The following is a 16,211-nucleotide window of genomic DNA, read 5'->3' as shown; positions in this document are numbered from 1 at the left end:
CTTGATTTGCTTGATTTGCTTGATTTGCTTGATTTGCTTGATTTGCTTGATTTGCTTGATTTGCTTGATTAACAGTTTAAAAGCCAATTTACTACTATATATACTAAAAACGCAAAAAAATCCAAAACTGGATCTTTATATAAGTAGTTATATATATTTAAACATTTTGTTCATATATATCCTTTTGGAAGAGATGCTACGCCGTACGTATGTACGTGACAACTATCATCATACCAGGGTTTATATATTTACCTATCAATATATCTATCTGTCTATCTGTCTATCTATCTATCTTTATAGTAATACTACAAATGTTCGAGGAAAATAAAAAAAAAAAAAAGATAACTGGACGGAATAAAAAAAAATTTTAAAATTTAAAAGTTCTTTGTTTTTTTTTTTTTTGATACTGAAAATACCTGAATTTCTAGACTAGGTTTAGTTGAGTGACTTTTTTTTTTTTTTTTTTCACAAGGTTTAAAAGTAAAGCCCAGAGTTTATTTTTTGTTGTAAATAAATAAATAAATAATTGAATGATATCATATTGTTGTTGCCTTTTATTTATATAACTATATAACTATACTATTATATATAATATATAATATTTTCTTAAAGATTAAACAATTTTTTTTTTGTTCTTCCCCGCTTAAAGAAAAAAAAAAAAATGAAAAGAAATTAAAGAAGTTTTGTGGTGATTTTCATTTTTCTTCTTATATTTATATATTTATATATTTATATATTTATATTTTCTATATAGTAAAATATTTCTCTTATGAAATTTCTTTTAACATATATATATTTATTATATTTATATTTATATAGTAACGATGATGATGTAAAAAAAAAAAAAAAAAAAAAAAAAAAAAAAAAAAAAAAAAATCATAAAAAACTTTCTTTTACACTTCAACTGCAATTGCAATTGCAATTGCAATTCACCCCTCCCCCTCATTTTTTATTAAACTTTTCTTATACACTGTTTTATCGCTAAAAAAAAAATTTTTTTTTTTTTTAAACAAATGACCCTGAAAGAAGTTTTTCTTTTTTTTTTGTTTTTTGTTTTTAACCCCACAATATTAAATTAAAAAAAAAATTATTTTTTTTAAAAACAAAAAAAAAAAAATAAAATTAATAAATATAAAAAAAGTTATATCGACACCAGCAGGACTCGAACCTGCGAGGGAAATCCCAAAAGATGCCTTGAACGTATTCAAGTCTTTCGCCTTAACCGCTCGGCCATAGTGCCCGTTGTAACTTAGATGTTAGTCTTCTTAGTAGATCTTGAATTAACACAATAATAAATGAAAACTTTTGTAAACAAATGGACAATGTTTTGTGTTTTTATAGTATTAAACCTTATTTAAATTTACAAAACATTTAAAATTGTTTATAAAATTTTTTTATAAACCCTTTAATTTTTAATGTTTTCTCCTTAAATGCACTCTACAACTTTAACACACTAAAGCCCTTTGCCCCCCCTTTGATAACAACCGACTCACGAGATTTCCCTTTTCGGGCATGCCACGATTCAATCACTTTTATTTTTTATTTTTTATTTTTTTTTATTTTTTTTATTTTTGACCTTTCTCGAGCTTCCCTAACAAGGATGGCTGCAGGTATATCGCTAAGTATTCCCATACAAATTCCAAACAAATAAACAAAAAAGACCCATTTAGGTATGTTGATGGTATATTACAAGCATTACTAACTTATAAGTCAAGCCCTAAACAAAAAAAAATTATCAACATCAAATACTACACACACAAAAGCAATCAAAGTGGGCGCGTAAATTGTATTAAAATAATAATAATAGATGAATGGATGCATTTACTTTATCGTGCGTGGCACTCAAGAACTGGGCGGTAGAAGTAGAAGTAACAGCACTAGCAGCACCAGCAGCACCAGCAGCACCAGCAGCACCAGCAGCACCAACAGCCCTAGCAAAAAAGAAAAAAAAAATATTTTGGAATTAGAACCGTTTTTCACGCAACCGTTTTATTTATTTATTTATTTTTTTTTTTTATCATAGACAGATATCTGTTGTTGCTGCAAAATAACCTTCTTTTCCCTTCTGGTCAATCAAAATCATTTAAAATCTCAAGATAATCAAAAGCTTTATACATTTAATATCTACATCCATCCCCAATATATTTTTTTTATATATATAGATACCTTATATTTGCATTTCAATATATATATATATATGTATAGAAATAGAATCCATCACCTATTTATAATATATATATAACCATGAAAGCCACTTTTAAAGGCTTCTTTGGCAAACAAAATATAACAGACACTAACTATGACCAACAACAACAACAACAACAACAGCAACAACAACAACAGCAACCAGCTCAGTCCATACCGGTAACACCTCCAGCTCCAGCTGCACTGCCTGCACTGACTCCTGGCCAGGGTCTCGACTATGATGACAATATCTCACTAACAGAGTACTTCAGACAGACCGACCAGGCTTCTATCCATAGCAACTATACAGACTACCTTGAAACCATCCATACAAACGACAATAACAATAACATCAACCAAACTTCCAGTCGAAACTATCATACCCCAAGGAGGTCCCAAACAAGACCTCCATCAACCTCAGGCTCTGTCTCACAAACTTCAAATTCACAGCTGTTACTCCGATCCCCTAAAACATCCCCTTCTCCTCCTCCTTCATCTACAAGTCGCTTAACCCATAAAGTCAAGACCAAACTTTTCCCCAAATACTCAACATCTCAATCAAATGCCCATCTCGATAACATCTCGGAATCATCACCTGTAACTCCCACAGCTTCTAACGCTACTTCATCCTCCACAACCACTCACCAACCTCCACAACCCTTGCCATACCGCCCAGACTCTCATACTAATACTAATACCAATAATAATAATGCTGCTGACGATGAGGCTGCGGGTTACTACACAGCTCTTAATGAGATTCTCTATGACCGCCGAAGTTCACTAGCACCTTCTTCTGTTTCTGATTCCAAAAATAATGTCCGTTTCCAAGCCATGTCAACCCGAAGCAAAAAAAAACGACGCAAAAAATCTGGTTGGGCTCAGTTTAAAGATTCCTTTACGATAGTCAATAACAATAACAATAACAATAACAATAACAATAATAATAACAACAACAACAATAGCCACTTCAAATCATACAACTACTCTTACTCCTCTTCAGACGAAGAAGAAGAAGAAGAAGAAGAAAGGGACCTCGAAAATAACAATAATGCTAACAGCAGACTAGACGCCGGCGTCCATGCAACAGCTGAAGCCCCACTTGTCCGCGGCCTCAAGCCCCGCCACATGCAGATGATTGCCTTTGGCGGTGCCATCGGCACCGGTCTCTTTATCCGCTCAGGTTCTTCACTTGCCACTGGTGGTCCTGCATCGCTTGTCATTGGTTTCACTCTCACCGGTATCATGCTAACTTTTACGATCCAGGCGCTGGGCGAACTGGCCGTCCAGTTCCCCGTATCCGGTTCCTTTTCCACCTACGCGTCGCGTTTCTTGGACCCAGCTTGGGGGTTTGCCATGGGATGGAACTATGCTATCCAGTGGCTTACAGTTTTCCCTCTTGAACTTGTTGCTGCCGCAATCACAATCAAATACTGGGCCCCAAGCGATAGATATAGTGCTGCAGATGTCAACTCTGCAGCTTGGATCTCACTCTTTATCTTCTTCATTGCCGCTTTTAATCTCTTCGGCGTCAAGGTCTTTGGCGAAATCGAATTCTTCTTTTCCATCATCAAAATCTGTGCAATCTCAGGCTTCATCATCATGGGTATCGTCCTCATCTCGGGTGGAGGCCCCAACCACGGTTATATTGGTGGCCACTACTGGCACGACCCGGGCTCCTTTGCCAACGGCTTCAAAGGTGTAGTTGCAGCTTTTGTAAACGCAGCCTTTTCCTACATTGGCACTGAACTTTCAGGTCTTGCTGCTGCAGAAGCCAAAAACCCTCGGCGAGCAGTCCCCTCCGCCGTGAAAAAGGTATGCTGGAGAATCATTCTCTTTTACATCGTCTCTCTCATCATTGTCGGCTGCCTCGTCCCCTACACAGATCCAAGACTTACCAGCACTGAAAATGTTCAAGAATCAAAGTCTCCACGCTCTTCTGTCGTCGATGTATCTACATCCCCATTTGTCATCGCCATCAAGGAAGCAGGTATAAAGGGTCTTCCTTCAGTTTTTAACGCCGTCATTCTCATTTCGGTTCTTTCTGTAGCTAGTTCCTCTGTTTATGCTGCCTCCCGTTCAATCGCAGGTCTAGCAGCCATGGGCCAGGCCCCTAAACAATTCTCTTACATTGACAAGGCTGGCCGGCCCATCTATGCTCTCTTGTTTTCCCTCATGTTTGGGTTTCTTGCCTATGTAAGTGCTTCTAATAAAGAGGCCGAGGTCTTTAACTGGCTTCTTTCATTGTCTGGTCTCTCGTGTATCTTCACCTGGGGGTCCATTTGTCTCTGCCATATCCGGTTCAGACAAGGCCTCAAAGCACAAGGCCGTAATACTGGTGAGCTTGCGTTCAAAGCTCCACTGGGAATCTGGGGGTCTCTTATCGGGTTTCTCATCAACATTGTCATTCTAGGTCTGCTTGTCTGGATCGGTCTTTTCCCCATCGACTCAGATTCCGCAGACCCTAAAGCTTTCTTTGAAGTTTACCTGGCAGGTCCAATCATCCTTCTCTTTTACCTCCCTTACAAGCTGTACTACAAAACAAAAGTCCTCAAGGCAAAGGAAATGGACCTAGACACGGGCCGCCGCCAACACGACGTTGAAATCCTCCAACTCGAGCTGGCCGAAGAAGAACTCCGCAAGAAAAACCGCGGAAAACTTTACTATTTTTATAATATTTGGTGTTAATTCTTTAATTCTCTAAATCTTTTAAAATAAAATAAAATAAAATAAAATAAAATAAAAAAAATTAACCTTCCTTTCAAGCTTTACCCTCTCTATTATAATTCTCGTAAAACTCAATCATCTCCTTAGTGATCCCCCGCTTGATCCCGGCCAAAGCTTCCTGCATGTGACGATCATAGATGCACTTGATATCCAGATCTTCATTCATTGCAAGCAACCCTGCTTCTTGGCAAAATTGTACAATCTCAGCGCCAGAACATCCTTGGGTAGCCTCTGCAAGTTCGTCAATCTTCACATCCTCTCCGACTGCCATTTTCTTAAACTGAATCTCCAAAATCTTTTTGCGGGCTTCAAAATCTGGTGGCCCCACATAAATTAATCGATCAAGACGCCCTGGACGCATCAGAGCTGCATCAATAACATCTGGCCGGTTCGTCGCTGCAAGTACAGTTACTCCTACAAGTGTCTCAATACCATCCATCTCGTTCAACAGTGATGTCAACACCCGGTCACTGCTACCACCACCTCCTCCATCCTCTCTCGAAGCACTTAGCGCGTCAATCTCATCAAAGAAAATAATAGAAGGAGCTGCTGCTCGTGCTTTGCGAAACACATCACGCACAGCTCGTTCACTTTCTCCTACATACTTGTTAAAAATCTCAGGCCCCTTAACCGCCAAAAAGTTGAGTCCTGCTTCGGTCGCAAGAGCCTTGGCCGTCAACGTCTTGGAGCACCCAGGAGGACCGTATAACAAAATACCCTTGGGTTGATGTACACCTAGTCGCTTGAATGTCTCTGGATGTGACAATGGCCAATCCACTGTTTCTTTAAGCTTTTGTTTCACTTCCTCCTGCCCACCAATATCAGTCCAGTACACTTTAGGAGTCTCCAAAACTATTTCACGCATTGCACTTGGCCGCACCTCCAGCAATGCGCGGGCTGCATCCTCGCTTGTGATGTACATTTCTTCCGGTGGCAAGTCCTGAGCGAGTCCTCGGTCAATAGCCAGGCTTACACACTGTCCCACCAGTGCGCTAATATCTGCGCCCACGTAGCCGTGCATTTTGGTTGCCGCTAGTTCCACAACCTGTTCTTCAGATAACTTGTGTGGCATTCCATGCAGCATCAGCTGCAGAATTTCTACGCGGTCCTGCGCGTCGGGAATCCCAATCTCGATTTCTTGGCCGAATCTTCCGGCGCGCCGCAGCGCAGGATCGATCGAGTTGGGCCGGTTTGTGGCTCCGATTACAATCACCCGGTTGCTACTGCTACTGCCGCTACTGCTGCCGCCCGCCTTTCCGCCCCGGTGGTTGCTATCCATCAATGTCAACAGCGTGGACACAACGCGTGACTCGGCTTCGCCTGCATCGTCAGATCCTCTTCGCGGGACAAGCGCATCGATCTCGTCAATGAAAATAAGAGCAGGCTGGTATCGGCGGGCCTCTGCAAACACCTGACGCAGCGCAGCCTCTGTTTCGCCCAAGTACTTGGACACAATTGACGGCCCGTTGATGGTAAGCACATGTGAATTCATTTCGTGTGCAATTGCATTTAGCAGCATGCTTTTACCAGTACCTGAGGGGCCATGTAAAAGAAACCCTGTTTCCGGAGATGTGTTGTTAAAACGTTCAAAGAGGTTAGGGTGGTTGAGCGGAAGCTTGATTTTCGATTGCAAAAGAGCAATTTGTTTGGACATGCCGCCAATGTCTTTAAAGCTGGGAAGCACAGGTAATTGAACATTGTAAGGGGTCATTGTTTTATTGGTAAACTCAAGAGTACTCTTGTTGTTGAATAAAAATACAGGGGTAACCAAGTCATCATTGTCGTCCTTCTCAGCCCCATCAGAGACCGAAAGAGAGGCAATGTCGGGTAGTGTCTGGCAATCAAGAATAGTATACTTTTCAGAATCGATGGTGAATGAAAGCCCAGGCATGACAATACCTGCAGCAGTCAAGACCTGTGACACTTGGTCTTGTAATTGGAACTCGGAGGGATCTTGCTCGATCCCAATTGTAACTGATAACGCAGTTTCAGGTCGCGCAAGGTGATATTTTTTAATTTCGATGCGATCACCGAGCACCAGGCCTAGTATTTGTCTTGTTTCATGAGCCATTTTTACGACCTCCTTGGGCGATGACTGAGGGGTCTGAGCAGCAATTAAGACGAGCCCAGGATGGTCGGGTTTCGAAACCACCATGAGGTCACCCGATGCAATGCCATACGCCCGGAGAGTATCTGGGTGGGCATAAAGGGAGACCAGAGATTCTGCGGCCGCAGCAGAGTTGCCAGCCGAGACGCTGGGTCTCAGAATCAGTTCCTTGGGGGGTTTGGTTGGTTTTTGACTGGCAGGCTGTGCTGATGAGGGAGGAGGGGGAGGAGTTGTAGTAGTTGTACCAAAAGCACTTCCACCAAAGGGACTACTTCCAAAAGCACTACCGGATGTAGTAGGTGCACTTGCTGAAGGAGAAGAAGAAGTTGCAGACTTCTTTGCAGGAGCATTCAAGTTGACTTTTTTAGCCATTGTGGATGGTTGATTGCAAGGTATCAATGAGTTGAGCAAAGCAGCAGCGGTTAGAAAAAAAAAAAAAAATTTTAAAACAGGAAAAAAAACTTAAGTCACGTGCATGCGGCTCAGAGACGTTTTGATTTATAAATAGGGATTTGGGTATCCGAAAATGGTAGAATTACTCGAAATTTTAAAATTTCCTATGCAGAAAAAAAAAAAAACAAAGTAAAAGTAAAAGTAAAATATATACAAAAGTTAAATAAAAAGCTTCCAAAAATTGAATACCATAAATAAATAGATAGATAATAAGTCATGGTTTACTTTAAAAGATAAATAAAATGATAAGCTAGTAATCTCTTATTTTTTATTTTTTTTTTCAAAGAATGAATTATGCTAGGAATGCAATTCTCAAAGGCCAATTTTCCTGAAATCGAAAAAAAATAAAGAACAGATAGTAATTACTATGTTAAAAGGTTATAAACTTTTAACATGATAAAAATTTACTGATATGGAGGGGGGGCACTAAAAAAACTCAATCTAATTTTTCAGAGTATCTTAAATGTTAATTCAAAAATGAGATGAGTATTTAAGATATCGAAATAAAAACAATCAAAAAACAATCAACTAGATTAAAGTCTATAAAAAGTATAGATTAGTTAATTTATTAATAGTAAACTTAAGTAAGAAGGAATGAATAATTTTGATCAAGAAATACAATAAAAAAATAAATATAAGGGGAAAATCAATTAAAACAATACTAACCTTATCGAGTTTTAAAAGAACATACAATTGAACTATTCCAACAATTTAAAAAAAAAATGTAAAAAAGAATAATGATAGAAATTTATGAGACGATAAAAATAATGAAAATAATGAAAATAAAAAAAATAGTTAAATATAGTTTGTATTTGTGTAAAAAATCAAAAAAAGATAAAAATAATTTAAAAAAATAATAATAAAATAATAATAAAAAAAAAACAGGTCATTTTTAAATAAAAATAATAAGAATGGAAATTTACTTTCAATTTTTTTTTTTACAAAATGTATATTAAAGAAAAAAAAATACATTTGACAATTGAGTAAGATATTGTTTTTTTTTTTTTTTTACAAAACCGAAAAAGAAATTGAAAAAAAAAAAATCGGGTTAACCTAAAATGGAAGAGAAGGGAAACGACATCCTCAACTTGAAGTATTTTATTTTATTTTTATTTTATTTTTTTTGATTTTTTTAGAGTTTATTCCGTGATATGCATAATGATTTTCTTTTCATATTTAGAAACATTTGGGTGTAAAGCGAGACAAAAAGTTTTTTTTTTTTTTTTTTTTTGGGACATTATAATTTATTGTCATATTCATTATTGTACAACGTATAATTATACGTTTTATTATAAAACATGAAATATATATATACAACAACATTTTATATTGATAAATAACATGTGAGTCAAAACATGTGACAAGCATGTGGAAGATGAAAAAAAAAAGAAGATACAGTAGTATAGAACAGTCAAATTTTTTTTTTATTTTATTTTATTTTATTTTATTTTCCATTTTTTTTTTTAAAATTAGGACTTTTTCAAGTTTAAGAAATTATGAAATATCTAGTACTTTGAAGAAAATAAATATTTTTGAAACCTGTATATCACAAGTTTATTTTATTTTATTTTATTTTTTTTTTGTAAAGGGAAAAAATGTTGGTTCCTGAATTATTTTAACCTGGAAATGTGATGTTAATATTCCACATTGTTTTTTTGGGGGTATATGAGTTGAATACAATGGGGTTTAATTTTTTTTTTCAAGCAAGCAAGCAAACATTTTCCCAGTTAAACAACTTAACTATGAAAAAAAAAAAGAGGAGATAAATGGCAAATAACGGGGGTAAACCAATTCCGAAAACAAAAGAATTTTTTTTTTATTTTTATTTTTATTTTGAAGGGGATGAAATGGGGCTTTTACAACTGAAACTAGACCGGAATAAAATGTGAGTCAAAGACGTTACAAGAAATTTTAACCAGCTGAACTTGGCTTTAAATTAAAAAAAAAATTGTATTATATTCAAGTATTTATTTTATATTTTTTTTTACCTTTTTTTTTTTTTTTTTTTTTTTTTATTCAAGGATCTAAAAATAAGTTTGTTTCTTTTTGTTTACTTAATTTTTTTTTTTTTTTTCAAACAATGTAAAAATGAAAAGTAGAAAGTACAAGAAGTTTATAAAAAAAGAAGTTTTAATTCGGCTTGAATTATTTTTATTTTTTTATTTTTTTATTTTTTTATTTTTTTATATTTTTATATTTTTATATTTTTATATTTTTATATTTTTATTTCTTATTTTACTTGTGAAAATAGGGGAAATCTTAAAAGAATGTAAATAAATGATTGTAAAAGAGTGATTAGAGATGAGAAACAAACGTTAAATTTGCTTATAAGTACAATAGTCGAATGATAAAACAACATGATAAAATGAATGAATGAATGAGTTAAAAAGGGAAGCATTAACATGATTAACATTGGGGGAAATTAAATTTTTTTTTTTTCTTTTCGATCACGGTGAAAAAAAAAAAAGAGTTCTTGAGTATTCAAATATAAAAAATATAAATTTCTTTTTTTTTTTTTTAATGTTTTCCGTTCTGCGACAATAAGGTCTAATAGCATAATAGGAAAAAAACTCCCTAAAAAGGAATCAGGACTTTTCATTTCTAGAAAACAAAAAAAAAAAATCAAAATTACCGATAGAAGATATCAGTAACAATTTATTAACAATCGGAACTTGGGGGAGTTTACTAGCTAGTTATCTTTATATAAAATTTTAAATTGCATGATATGATTGTTGGGATTTAAGTAAAAAAGAAACCAACCGAGGTAGACTGTTTTCCAAAGATTGTGTTTATTTCTATTAAAAAAATAAAAAAGTTTTTAACAATCATATTCATATTTATTTCTTTTATCCTTTCTACCGAGAATCATTAAAAACTCTTTTTTTTTTCTTAGTAACGGGGTCGTTTTGATGAAAATGGAATAATTTTTTTTTTAATCTTAAACGCATTTTTAATCTTGGTTAAGAAATTAAAGGTTGAAAGGGCTTTACTCCAGGATATTTTAACGAAATATTGGGATCAGGTTTAGGGGTTTATTTTTGAAAGTTTCCACGTAAACAAGAATTAAAGATCCCCAGTGATTATTTTTTTTTTAACCACCACCAAAAAAAAACATAAAAATAAAACAGATCAAAAAGAATCCATCCGTATTCAACCCGATCATATTTAAAAAAAAAAAAAAAAAACAAAACAAAACAGCTAGACAAATATGGTCAAAGGACTGTTTTCGTTTGATTTCTTTTCCAAGACCGTGGAGGAGGCACGGATTCGCACATCACTGGGCGGAATGATTAGCATTCTGACGGTGTTTGTGATTGTTGTTTTGACTATTTGGGAGATTATTGATTTCCGACGCGTTGAGTTTTTGTCCGAGGTGAGAGTAGATAAGGCCCGAGGTAAGATTGGTTTTTTTTTTTTATTTTTTTTATATTTGGAAAGAAAGAAAAAAAAAAAAAGAATTGAGTTAACTGAAAAGTGTTTTAGGAGAGAGATTGAACATTAATTTCAACATTACATTTCCAAATGTTCCTTGTGATTGTAAGTGTACTGAAGAAAAAAAAAATGTTGTATAAGGTTTATTATTTTTATTTTTATTATTATTATTATTTTTATTATTATTATTAACAAGAGTAACAAGTACTATACATGGACATTTTGGACATTTCAGGGGAAGTTCAAGAGGCAATTACGGCCGGTGTGCATAAGACTCGTGTAGACGAGAATGGTCGGGAAATTTCATCGCATCAAATTAAATTTGTTACTTCTGAAGACGGGAAGACAGTAAAACAGATTGACGAGTCTGATCGGGGTCGGGTGATTCGTGAACTTTATGAGAAAAAGGGATCAGATTATTGCGGTTCTTGCTGGGGATCAGTTTCTGATGGAAGCAATGGTGAACCTGGAGAAAAGGCAGCAGGGAAACGGTGTTGCGATACATGTGCTGATGTGAGAATTGCATATAGTGAAGTTGGATGGGCATTCCATGATGGAAGCGGGATTAAGCAATGCGAGGAAGAAGGATACCAGGAATGGATTGAACAGATGAAGAACGAGGGATGCAATGTTGCCGGAGCAGTTAAGGTGAACAAGGTTGCAGGCAACTTTCATTTTGCTCCTGGAGCTTCTTTCACATTTAATGGGCGTCATTCGCATGACTTGTCATTATATGGGCGAAAGGATTTGCCATATAACTTTGCACATAATGTGCATGAGTTGTCGTTTGGGGCAATGCCTGGGGCTCAGGAAGAGGCAGAGGAGCGTATTGTTGCGGCGCGGCTGGAGGAACGGTATGGTGGGAAGGATGGCGCACAAATGGTAAAGCCACTCAATGGGCAGAACAAGGGTACGGAAGATAAGCATTTTACGTTTCAATATTTTTTAAAAGTTGTTGCAACACGGTACGAGCTTCTTGACCATAAGGCTTTGGAGACCAATCAGTATAGTGTAACTTCACATGAGCGTAACATTGTGGGTGGTCGTGATGCGGATCATCCACACACTGCGCATGGCCGTGGAGGTGTTCCTGGGGTATATTTCCAGTATGACATTTCACCTTTGAAGGTGATTAATAAGGAGCATCGACCGGGGACTCTGGGGAACCTTGTGACATCTGTGTTGTCAATGGTTGGTGCAGCCATTACACTTGGGTCTCTTGTTGACTTTACAACATGGGAGATTTCCAAGGAGGCTGCGCGGCGCAAGGGTCAGTGAGCGGCAAGAATACGCGAGGGGTGCATGTAAGTATTGTAATAAGGTAGGTGAGTAATTACTTATAAGAGAGTATGATAAGTTTAGGAGGTAGAATATTGTAATTACAACAACAACAACAATAACAATAACAACCATTAACGACCAAGATCATGACAACGATCACAACCACAACCTCCACCACAACCACCACCACAACGAAAACAACATCCAACTATTATTATGATTATTATTATAATAATAATAATAATTACAATTATAACAATATAGATATAATTAATGTATTGATGATTATGAGGGATTTTTTTTTTCTAATTTTTTTTGTTTAAAAAGAAAAAAAAAAACAAAACAAAAATTTTTATTTTTTGCGGGGAAGTTTTCAAGCGGTATGTTGGTGCGTAGCGGGGCAGTTTTTTTTTTATTTTTTATTTTTTATTTATTTTATTTTTTTTTTTTTTTGGCATGATTTTATATTGATTTGAATTTAAATTTAAATTTGAATTTGAATGAAATAGAGATTGAAATATAGAATGAAATATAATGAAATAGATTGAAATAGATTGAAATAGATTGAAATAGATTGAATTAGATTGAAATATAGATTGAAATAGATTACAGTGAGTCCAGGTAAGTAAGCCAAGCAGTTGGAATGGCTTTGTGTGTGTATCTATGTGTTTGTGTATGCGCATTTATGTGCCTATTAGGTTAGGCTAGGTTAGGCTAGGCTAGGCTAGGCAAAACTAAGTGGGGTGAATTAATTAGAAATATATATATATATATATTGTAAAAATACTTAATAATAAATAGTAGTAAATAGTATGGGGGGGGGGGCATTTTTTTTTTGGTGGTTTTTTGGTAGAAAAGATTTTTATTTATATGTGTGTGTATTTGTGTGTGTGGGATTTGCTGGCTGATTTTACTTTTTACTTTTTATTTTTTATTTTTTTTGACAGCCTCTTTAGAACAATAAATAAATATGTGTGTTGTTGCAGTGACTGACTGTGTACGATAAAGTGGTCGACGCAAAACAGGCAAAGCAGACAGGCAAAGCAGAAAGACAGACATACAGACATACAGACAGAGCAGGTAAAAAGCAGTTAGAGAAAAAAAAAAAAAAAAAAAAAAGAGCAAAAATAAAATAGAGCGGGGTGGTGATTTGTTTGTTTGTTTGTTTGTTTGTTTTTTGTTGTTGCTAGTAGGTTGGTAGTAGTGCTAGTACATAGGTTGGTAGTGAAGTTTGTGAAGTTTGTGAAGTTTGTGAAGTTTGTGGAGTTTGTGGAGTTTGTGGTGAAGGTCTCCGTGGTTGTCTACCGTAATGAGTACCCACTTTTTTTTTTTTTTAAAGTGTATATGGGCATGCAGTTAATTAGTGGTGGTGGTGGTGGTGGTGGTGGTGGGATTTGTTAAATTTTTAAATTTTTTTTTTTTTTTTACAAAATCGTCTATATACAAAATAATTATTTATATAAACTAAACTAATATGGAATTTTTTTTTTTTTTTTTTTTTTTTTTTCATACCAAAAAAAAAAAAAAAACTCGCCCCGCGCCGACAATATCATCATCATCAAAGGTGGGGGGGGGGATGGAGGGAGGGAGGGAAAATAAATGTATGTTCTCCACATTTTTTTCTTTAAAAAAAAAAAGAAAAAAAAATTATATCTTTTTAATCCCATTTTTAATCATAATAATAATAATTCATCATATATATTTTTTATTTTTTTTTTTTTTATACATATAAAATATTTCTCTCATTGCAACCTAGAAATCAACTCATTGCTAAATTGATACCTCTTTAAACACTTGTGAATAAATTGATTCAAATAAAGTGGCTTTTGTACATCACGGTACTGAGTCCCGGCTAAGATTTCCTTTTTAATTCTTTTTACCATCTCACTTTTAGCCGCAGGAGTCAGCTGGGGTTGCTTACTTCCCTTTTCATGATCATTATGACCTCCAGTATAGTAATGCTGCTGCGGGGATGTTGGCGGTGAAGGCAAATGTCGTGAAGACTCTGCTGCATATTGTCGGTGCAACTCGCACGCCAACCGTAACACTATTTTTTCAAGTTGCTGATACTGTGAACTTGGTCGGAACCTCTTCACATCTGGATTAATAATATTAATATCGTAAAAGTCACTGCGTAGAGTCGACGATGATGATGATGATGATGATGATGATGATAATGATGATGATGAGGAAGATGAAGAAGAAGATGATGATGACGACACCGGTGCAGTTACCGAAGAAGGGTAATGTGCAGTGTTGCTATTGTCATGACCAAGTTGGCGCGAGTACGGATACGGGTGCTGCGGCGGTGAGTGTGCTGAAGGTGCGGCGCCAGCAACAACAGCCATTGGTGGTAGCGGGGCCGCTTGGCCGCCGTGCATGTGCGGGGCTGCTAGCGGCAAATGGTTGCTGCATGGAGCCTGGGCCTGTGGTCCGCACCCACCAATATTGGAACTACCGCGGGGGGTTTGTTGATAGGTAGACGCCATTGGTAATTCACTTGGAGAAGAGGAACAAGAGGAAGAACAAGATGAAGAAGAAGAAGATGATGATGCTTTGTATTGGTTCATTTGGTGATGATGATATTGAACATGTTGGTTGTGGTTGTGACTGTAGTGATTATGGTGGTGATTATGATGGTGGTGGTGGTGGTCTGGTGGGGTAGGTGGGGATTGATGGCCCTGAGTCGGCCGACTTTGAAGTCTGAAAGATGGTGACTCTTCCAATTGCTCTTCGTGCTCATCTCCCCTGCCCACAATCTCGTCCGTGTGTTGGTAGTGGTGGCTTTGTTTGTTTCCATTTTCATTTTCATTTTCACTACTTGCTGTACACAAAATGTCTGTATTGTAAATTTTGTATCCTCGAGGTGATGGGGCCTGCTGAGGTTGTGGTGATGGAGTTTGATGTGGTGGTGAAGGAGATGATGAGATTTGTGAAAAAAATGTGTCAATTGATGGTAGCTGTTGTTGCTGCTGCTGTTGCTGTGGCTGATCAAAAGGAGGAGGTGTTCGAGAATAGTATTGTTGATGATAATTGTTGGAATAGTAAGATTGTTGGTTGTGTTGTTGTTGATGATGGTGTTGGTGGTGATGTTGTTTTTCCTGAATGCCATTTTGTTGCATAGAAGAAGAATCATAATGAGCTCCAGAACTGTTACGACCTTTACCACCTTGTTTTTTAATACCTAGACCCTCCTTCTTGAGAATACATGAAAGGGTTGTTTGACAGATTTCCCAGTGATATCTATCAAAGAAAAATCTCTGTAGATCTTTTGTTGATTGATATGGATTGTTGCGGATTTGATCCACAAGAGACATTTTCATTTCATAAGTAAGTTGGCGACGCGAAGACATTTTTGTTTTGTTTTTTTTTTTATAAAAATATTTATTATATTTATATTTCAGAGAATAGGCAAAAGATATGTTTATGTTTTTTTTAGTTTTCCTTTATATAAAGTACTAATGTTCAAACAATAGAAACAATATTATATGATAATATGATAATAATAAAATAAATAAAAATATAATATGATAATATAATAATAAGAAGAAAAAAAAATAAAAAAAATAAAACCCTTGGGATCTTTCTTGATATTTATATATTATTGGGGGGATAAATATTCCAGTTTTTTTTTTTTTTAATACACACATATATATATATAATATATAAATTCAAATCTTAGACAACAAATACACTTTTCTTTTTTTCTTTTTTTTTTTTTTTTTTTTTTTTTGTTAACTTCTACAAACGCTGTAAAAAGAAAATGTTTTTTTATGGGAAAAAAAAAAAAAAAAAAAAAAAAAAAAAAAAAAATTAGCAGAGAGAGAGAGAGAGAGGGAGGGGAGAGTCTTCAAAGCGTTGCTGTTTTGGGTAATTATTTTACGAAATTTTTACACAAAACTTTAAACAATCAAACAAACAAAAAAAAAAAAAAAAAAAAAAAAAAAAAAAAAAAGTAGTTTGGCTTTTGTATTTTTTATTTTTTTTACATCACATTCAATATTGTTTTGTTGTTGTTGTTGTTGTTGTT

The 16,211-nt window shown here is 35.4% G+C and overlaps 4 protein-coding genes across 4 annotated transcripts; 2 read left to right on the top strand and 2 right to left on the bottom strand.

Annotated features, from left to right (window-relative positions):
* Window positions 1–2,244: 2,244 nt before the first annotated feature.
* On the top strand, window positions 2,245–4,869 carry SAPINGB_P005942 (uncharacterized protein; the record flags this gene model as incomplete). The annotated part of the gene is made up of 1 exon (XM_032000656.1): window positions 2,245–4,869. The coding sequence occupies one exon, from the start codon at window positions 2,245–2,247 to the stop codon at window positions 4,867–4,869; it is 2,625 nt and encodes an 874-aa protein (XP_031856547.1).
* Window positions 4,870–4,942: 73 nt separating this feature from the next.
* Window positions 4,943–7,387, bottom strand: SAPINGB_P005941 (uncharacterized protein; the record flags this gene model as incomplete). Its single annotated transcript, XM_032000655.1, has 1 exon — window positions 4,943–7,387. One exon carries the CDS (start codon window positions 7,385–7,387, stop codon window positions 4,943–4,945), a length of 2,445 nt encoding a protein of 814 aa, XP_031856546.1.
* A 3,289-nt stretch (window positions 7,388–10,676) lies between these two features.
* Window positions 10,677–12,178, top strand: SAPINGB_P005940 (uncharacterized protein; the record flags this gene model as incomplete). Its single annotated transcript, XM_032000654.1, has 2 exons — window positions 10,677–10,863; window positions 11,106–12,178. The coding sequence occupies 2 exons, from the start codon at window positions 10,677–10,679 to the stop codon at window positions 12,176–12,178; spliced, it is 1,260 nt and encodes a 419-aa protein (XP_031856545.1).
* A 1,745-nt stretch (window positions 12,179–13,923) lies between these two features.
* On the bottom strand, window positions 13,924–15,534 carry SAPINGB_P005939 (uncharacterized protein; the record flags this gene model as incomplete). Its single annotated transcript, XM_032000653.1, has 1 exon — window positions 13,924–15,534. The coding sequence occupies one exon, from the start codon at window positions 15,532–15,534 to the stop codon at window positions 13,924–13,926; it is 1,611 nt and encodes a 536-aa protein (XP_031856544.1).
* Between the last annotated feature and the right edge of the window lie 677 nt (window positions 15,535–16,211).

Source organism: Magnusiomyces paraingens (assembly GCF_902498895.1).
Source record: "Magnusiomyces paraingens strain CBS 517.90 genome assembly, contig: contig5, whole genome shotgun sequence".
NCBI classification, from domain to species: Eukaryota; Fungi; Ascomycota; class Dipodascomycetes; order Dipodascales; family Dipodascaceae; genus Magnusiomyces; species Magnusiomyces paraingens.
This window is presented reverse-complemented; position numbering and strand designations above follow the sequence as displayed.